Source organism: Medicago sativa, chromosome 8 (assembly GCF_051527215.1).
Source record: "Medicago sativa cultivar Bolivia chromosome 8, Bolivia_mono, whole genome shotgun sequence".
NCBI lineage: Eukaryota > Viridiplantae > Streptophyta > Magnoliopsida > Fabales > Fabaceae > Medicago > Medicago sativa.
The window spans coordinates 83,946,456-83,953,410 of NC_140756.1; the positions used below are offsets into that span (position 1 = coordinate 83,946,456).

General features: G+C 32.4%; 1 protein-coding gene across 1 annotated transcript; it reads right to left on the reverse strand.

Moving 5' to 3' along the window:
- Positions 1-504: 504 nt before the first annotated feature.
- LOC146902397 (DNA damage-binding protein CMR1-like) lies at positions 505-5,271 on the reverse strand. The gene is made up of 7 exons (XM_085733109.1): positions 5,102-5,271; positions 4,947-5,026; positions 3,987-4,064; positions 2,564-2,976; positions 1,911-2,368; positions 1,144-1,236; positions 505-941 (listed from the first exon to the last, which is right to left on the reverse strand). The coding sequence occupies exons 1-7, from the start codon at positions 5,215-5,217 to the stop codon at positions 728-730; spliced, it is 1,452 nt and encodes a 483-aa protein (XP_085589235.1). The 5' UTR covers positions 5,218-5,271; the 3' UTR covers positions 505-727.
- Between the last annotated feature and the right edge of the window lie 1,684 nt (positions 5,272-6,955).

The following is a 6,955-nucleotide window of genomic DNA, read 5'->3' on the forward strand; positions in this document are numbered from 1 at the left end:
CAAAAACAAAAACATTTTTTGGAAGAGAACTACATGGATTTTGATCCCTTAAAAGGGTATGTAGGCAAGAAGTCAAAACTTCTCCAAGTCCAATAAAACAAAAATTCAAACACATTCTCCTCCCTCCAATTCTTAAACTAGCAAACCCTTAGGTGTAAATAACACTTTCAAATAGCATTTAAAAATAAAGCGTGTGCGTAGAAAGTAAAGACGGTTTCTATAGGATACTATAGTCGTTATGGGTGCCTAACACCTTCCCGTAACGAAAACAACTCCCGGACCTCGATTCTCAAGGGTTTTACTTATTTTTCCCTTCCCAAGAAAAATGAGATATCAACGGTTAAAAAGGTTCAAACTTAATCAATGTTTGACACCCGAAAAACCAAGATAAAACAACTGTATATCACATGGGATACTTTCCCATCCTAGCATTTGCCATATCCAGCAGACATAATTGGCATATAGATGTTACTTTGCACAAAAAGGCACGAAGATAGGCAAATAAAATGATATAAGTTTTTGCATCCAATAGAAGTGCATATAGAATAAGCATATGTTTGGAATCAAGAAATGCATTGCCAGTCAAAACTTTGTATTTATAAAACTTCATACAAGTTGCGTCCAAAACAGGATAGGGACTCGAGAATGTGTGCTGCAATACCACGTCCACATCCAAAACAACACAGGGGACTCCAAAATTTGTGCTGCATATTATAGAATACAAATCTTAGTTCAATGTCCAAACATAGACCAGGCCTACGCAAGTACCTCCTGCTAGCATCCCAACCTCGTAAGAGTGTGCACCAAATTTAAGTGGAATTGCAGATATGAGTGGGCTTTCTAGAGTCATCACAGTTGCCTTTTGAACCGCTGAGACAACGTCAACTCCTTTTTTCTCACTCCCCGTGAAGATGTAAGAATCGTCCCAACCCCATATTGCCCTGCTACCATAAAATCAAGATAACAAATGTCAACTGCTTTTGTTCTGAATCAAATGAATTCCTTTTTAACATATCAAGATTGGAAACTTAATTGAAATGTCGCCAAGCTTTGATGTAAAAACATTTCAAACAACAGATGGCAAAAGAGATGCATAAAAATTAAAAACTCAACAAAGATTTGATGCTTCCTCTGCAATCGCACCTGAAAGTAGAAAACGTTTGGATACGTTCATGATAAACAAAAGCTGCATCCTCCAAGTTAACTCCGCTGTATATGCCAATCGTGTTCTTCGAGCTACATCAAGAGATTATATCAACTCAATCCAATCAAATTCACGATTGGGTAAATAAAACCAAGGATTGAAATCATCAAGAGATTATAATCGAGGCTTGAAAAATAAAAAAACATACTTTTGGAATCAAGTTACTATGCAGAACTGAAGTTGGCAAATAAAAATAAAAATAAATACTAGACCACACAAGTAAGCACATTCACATTGCACCTCACTTAAGCTTTATTTGCGAGTTTGGAGGGAGGACTTTCAAGGGGAGGGAAATATAGGGGAAAATGGTGAAAAACTTACATTTTTTGAAAGAATGTTTTTTTTTTTTAAAGAACATTTTTTGAAAGAATGTTTTTTAGAGAGTGATAAATTAATGCTTATGATTAATATACTTTTAATTTAAAAATATTATAATATAGATTGAATTTGAAGAATTCATATAAACCCTCCAAAAATCCTCCTTCGGTACAATTTTTGAGTTCCCCCAAATTAAGAAAATTTTGTATTATGAAGAAAAACGAACCCCCAAAGCCCTTTCCCCTCAAAGTCCTCTTCAACACTTTAAGGCTTTGTTTGCTCCTTCCTTTTTGCCAAAGTCATCCCCTCCATTCCCTTCCAAATTCACAAACAAAGCTTTAAAGTATTGAAAAATAGTTAAATTAAGAATGAAACAAGTGCTTCATACCTTGTGATTGCAATGCTACGTCCAGAAGGAGAGAAGTAGGCAGATTGCAACGCCTCTTCATAGGTAAATTTCCTTAAAGCTGTGAGGTTACCCTTACCCATACCACCAATACATCTAAAATCCCAGGTACATGCAGTTCCATCAGATGAACTGGTAACTGCAATGTGAGGGTTTTCAGGGTTGAAATCTATTGTATTAATCCTCAATCGATGCAAAACTAAGAAGGACGAAGACGAACATTTTCCTATCCTATTATCCCAAACAGTCAAACATCCAGAACCCTCAGCTAAATATAAACAGTTTGCGTCATTCTTCGGTTGTGAGAGAGCATATATACCGCGGTCTTTCTTTCTTTTGGAATAAATATCTTCATCTTTACTACTCTGATATACCATATCAAAAACTTCCTTCTCAGCATCCATCATCCTAACAAATCCATCATTACAACTTGTGTATATCTGCGTATTAAAATCAATTATCACTGCTTCAGAAAATTCTGTTATTTCGTAAACATGTTAACGGAAAATAACTACAGGCCTGCTATGAAAATAGTTTGATTTTAATGCATCTTTTGCTATAAAAATAACTTATATATAAACACTTAATTAAGCTCCTTATCCAAACAAAGTCGAACTGTTTGAGAATTCACACACCTTTGACAAGCAATGTGGGTGAACCACGATCCCAGAAATGGGAGTCTGATGTGGATGGTACACAAAAACCTCACTTTCTCCAACATTCCAGAACCCAATATTCCCGAATCTGTTACCGGCTACTACCATCTTGAAATCATTGGAAGGTAAAAACCGCACGTGAGTTATCCTGTCAGGAACAACACGTGCTATATTTTTACAATCCAAAGACAAAGATTCCAATTCAAGTGAACACTCAATTTTCTTCTTATTTTTTGCAGGGCCATTGACTTGTTCCTTGTTGGACATACTACTATCAGCTAGTGATTCAACGAAAGAGCGATCTGAGTGCATACCCTCGTAAGCATCCTTCATGGGAAGAGGATCCATAGTTTGATGGAGAGGTTTAGTTTCAAGAGTGAGAGCTGGAATATCTGTTACCGTTACAGATAGTTTGAGATTTGTTAGAATTAGTTGAATACTCGTTCTTATTTTATTATAAGTCGTCTTGATGTTTTCACGCGTATTAAGAAACCTAAATAATTTTGTATGGAAAAGTTGAATTACAAATTATTTTACAAAATTATCCTTCATTTACATGAAAAAGAGAGATATTAATATGATAAGAAAAAAATAGTAAAAGGTATGAAGAGTTTTTATTTTTTGAATAAATATAATGCATTGGTATTGTAAAATGACATTTAGAGCCCGTTTGTTATAGCTTTTTTAAGAAAAAAAATCATTTTTTTTAAAAAAATAATCACTTTTAAGAGTTTTGCATCCGTTTGTTACAGATTTTTAAAAAATCGAGAATCTAAAAAAATCTAAAAACAAACTTCAAATGAGAAGGCATTGTTAAGAGCGGCTTCTCAAAAAATAGATTTTTTTAGAGGAGAGAGAAAATATGGATCTAAAGATTGAACTAATTTTGTAACAAAAAATCCCTTTTATATAAGCCGTATCCAAACAAACTAGATTATTTGTTTAAAAAAAGTGATTTTCATTACGGTAAACAAACGCAAAATAGATTACGATTTTTCATAAAATCTCTAAAAAATAATCTCTAAATTATTTTATGTCAAAATCACTTTTATTTTAATCCATAACAAACGGACCAATAATAAAACACGAGCGCCCCCATCAAAAAAATAAAACACAAATATTTTTTCCAAAGTGAGATACTATAATAAAACACAGAGAGAATGTTGTTTAATTTAAGGTAGTTACAAGTTAGTTATCATTAGTTGATAGCTGGTTATATTTATATAAAAGATTATACACTCATTGTCTTATGATTTGGGCCGTAAGGCGGGGATTGCCCCCACTTATAAACATATGCTTAAACTTTATCTGGACATATAAAACGTGACACGATAGCGGTGACTTGGTATCTTTCATAAACTATGATATTATTATAAACATAAAGAGCGATACGAGTGCGTACCCTTGCAAGCATCCTTCATGGGAAGAGGATCCATAGTTTGATGGAGAGGTTTAGTTTCAAGAATGAGAGCTGGAATACCTGTTACCGTTACGAGATAGTTTGAGATTTGTTAGAATTAGTTGAATACTCGTTCTTATTTTATTATAAGTCGTTTTGACTTTTTCACATGTATAAGAAACATAGTTAATTTTGTATTGAAAAGTTGAATTACAAATTATTTTACAAAATTATCCTTTATCAATTACATGAAAAAGAGAGATATTAAAAGAATTGAAAGGGAGAGAGTAATAAATAGTAAAATGCATGATAAGAAAACAAATATTAATAATGCATTGATATTGTAGAGTGACACATAATAAAACACAACCCCCCTCGAAAAAATAAAACACAAATATTTTTTCCAAAGTGACATACTATAATAAAACACGGAGATAATATTGTTTAAGGTGGTTAAGTTAGTTATCATTAGTTGATAGCTGGTTATATTTATATAGAACGATCATACATTTTTTGTCTTTGGATTTGGGTCGTAAGGTGGGGGTTGCCCCCACTTATAAACATATGCTTAAACTTTATCTCGACACATAAAACGTGCCTTGGTATCTTTAATAAATTATGATATCATCTTAAATTTTTTGGATTGGGTTTACAAAATTGGCTTGTAAGTGAGAACTACCACACTTATAAACAAATGTTGAGGTCTTAACTTTTTCAATATCGGACTCTTGAAGCATTGTAAATTTTGAATAATAAAGATAAGGAAAATACTAACAAACGCCCTTATGCACTCTTTAAAAATGTTAAATAGTAGAGAAATGATATTTTACATCTATTTGGTTGTCAAATAGGTTGTATTAAATGGTTGTTGAAATATCATTCTTTAAATAGTACTAGTTGTCCGTTTTGAGTTTTAAGAACCTTAAAAAATATTTTGTTAATTTGTAATCGAAAAGATAATACCTCTAATTCGAAGGGAGCTCCTGGTAGCAGCAATAGGGGTTTCGGTTTTAAGTTTCTTCTTCTCCGGTTTGGTTACGGCCCTGTAAAACGAAAATTACGATAAGTCCAATTAATGCTAAAATTAGAGAAAATAAAAAAAGAGAAATAAACACTACTTTGAGAGTTGGGAAGCTTTGGAATGGATTTGGAGTGCGGACAACATTTCTTTGTTGCGACGAATGTTTTCAAGTCGCTTCAGTTCGTATTCGGGCACTTTCTGAGGAGTCGCCATTGATATTGGAAGCAGAGATTTCCCGCCTACACAGTCTGTCTGAAATGTCAAATGTGAGGTAGTTTGGTAATTATCATATTATTATTATAACTTACATAAAAAAAAGGTCAAATACAATCTTTGGTCCATAATTTCGAAAGTTAGTCTTTTAAATTTCGAAAGTTTCAATTAAGTGCTTTTAGTTTGACGAAATTTCCAAATTAGTTTTTAAGTTTCAAATAGGTTCTTTTAGTTGATAAACTATTTCACCGTTACCCTCTCACGCAACTGTCGGTCTACGTTTAACCGATGTTGATGTAGCCGTTAAGTTGTTGACTTGAATCAAAACACTCCCTTTTAAAAGCTCCATGGTGTCAAAACGTTAAGTATAATGATCACAAATGATCATTTATACTACTAGAAAGACAACTATTTACAACAACAAATGCATGTCTAGCACTATTTAACAACATTTATAGTGCCGAGAATGATCATTTGTGACCATTAAACGTAACGTTTTGACACCCTGGAGCTTTTTAAAATGCAGAGTTTTGATCCAAGTCAACAACTTAACAACTACATCAACATCGCTAATTATTAACTGATCAAGTAGGTAATGCTGAAATCGTTTATCAACTAAAAAGATCTATTTGAAACTTAAAAGACTAACTTGAGAATTCAATCAAACTAAAAGGACCAAACTTTGATTTTTGGCTATTATATTAATGCGTAAATGCATTCTTTTTTAGGAAAGCTTAAATGCATTTTTGTTACCCCTAATTTGTTAGAAATCAATTTTTTGTCTGTATTTTTAAAACCAGTTTTTGGTTTCCATATTTTACAATCTTTGTATTTTTTTGGTCCCCTTTTAATTTCAACGATGTGTCTTCTTGCTTCTTCATTAATGATGTGATAGGGGTTTGTCATAGATGAGTTAGATAAAATTATATCAATATTATAACTTTTTAATTAAATTATTTAAAAATAAGTTTAAATAATACTGAAATAAAAAATTCAGAAATTAAATTAATTATAAAAAAATCCAAAAAAGAAAAGAAAAAGATGAGTTCAAAAATTAGATTAAGGTTCATGAGTTCAGTCTCCATTCAAAACTAAAAATAAACTTAAACCTAAAAATTAATTAATCATATTGAAAAACTAAATATAAAAAAACATATAAACCCCAATCATCATGGGCGATGAATCCGATGATAAAAACCCCTCAATTTGATTGTGGAGTGGATGCAAAATGATGCTAAACGTAATCGTTTGAGAAAAAACATGGAAGAAATGTGTGGTAGTCAAGCTTCTTTTCATTTGATTGTTCTTTTCATTTCTTTCTCTTGTCAACACCAAAAGCTTGGCCTTCATTTACAACAATGTTGCTTTTGGTCAGTTCTCCCTCCCACCGTTTAATTTTTTTCCAAGCTTTCATAAGATTACAACAAGCAGAAGTATAAAGACAAAAGAACTGCTAAAATTAAAAGAATAACTGAAACTTCTCTTTCCAATTACAGCAGCAAGGCAGTACATTACAAAACAAGCTTTGTCATAGGTACATTATGAAATCCATCCCTGCATTTGGAACATTTTCAGTAAATAATTTGTGTTGATCCAGCAAACAAACAAACACGTCTAAAGGCTGCCAGTACTTCAATTATGCAGCAAACAAAATTGAGTAACCTATATAATTATGCTCAATGTATAGCAAACATATTTGACATATGGATGATAGTTAACAAGAAAAAGCCAGGAAAGA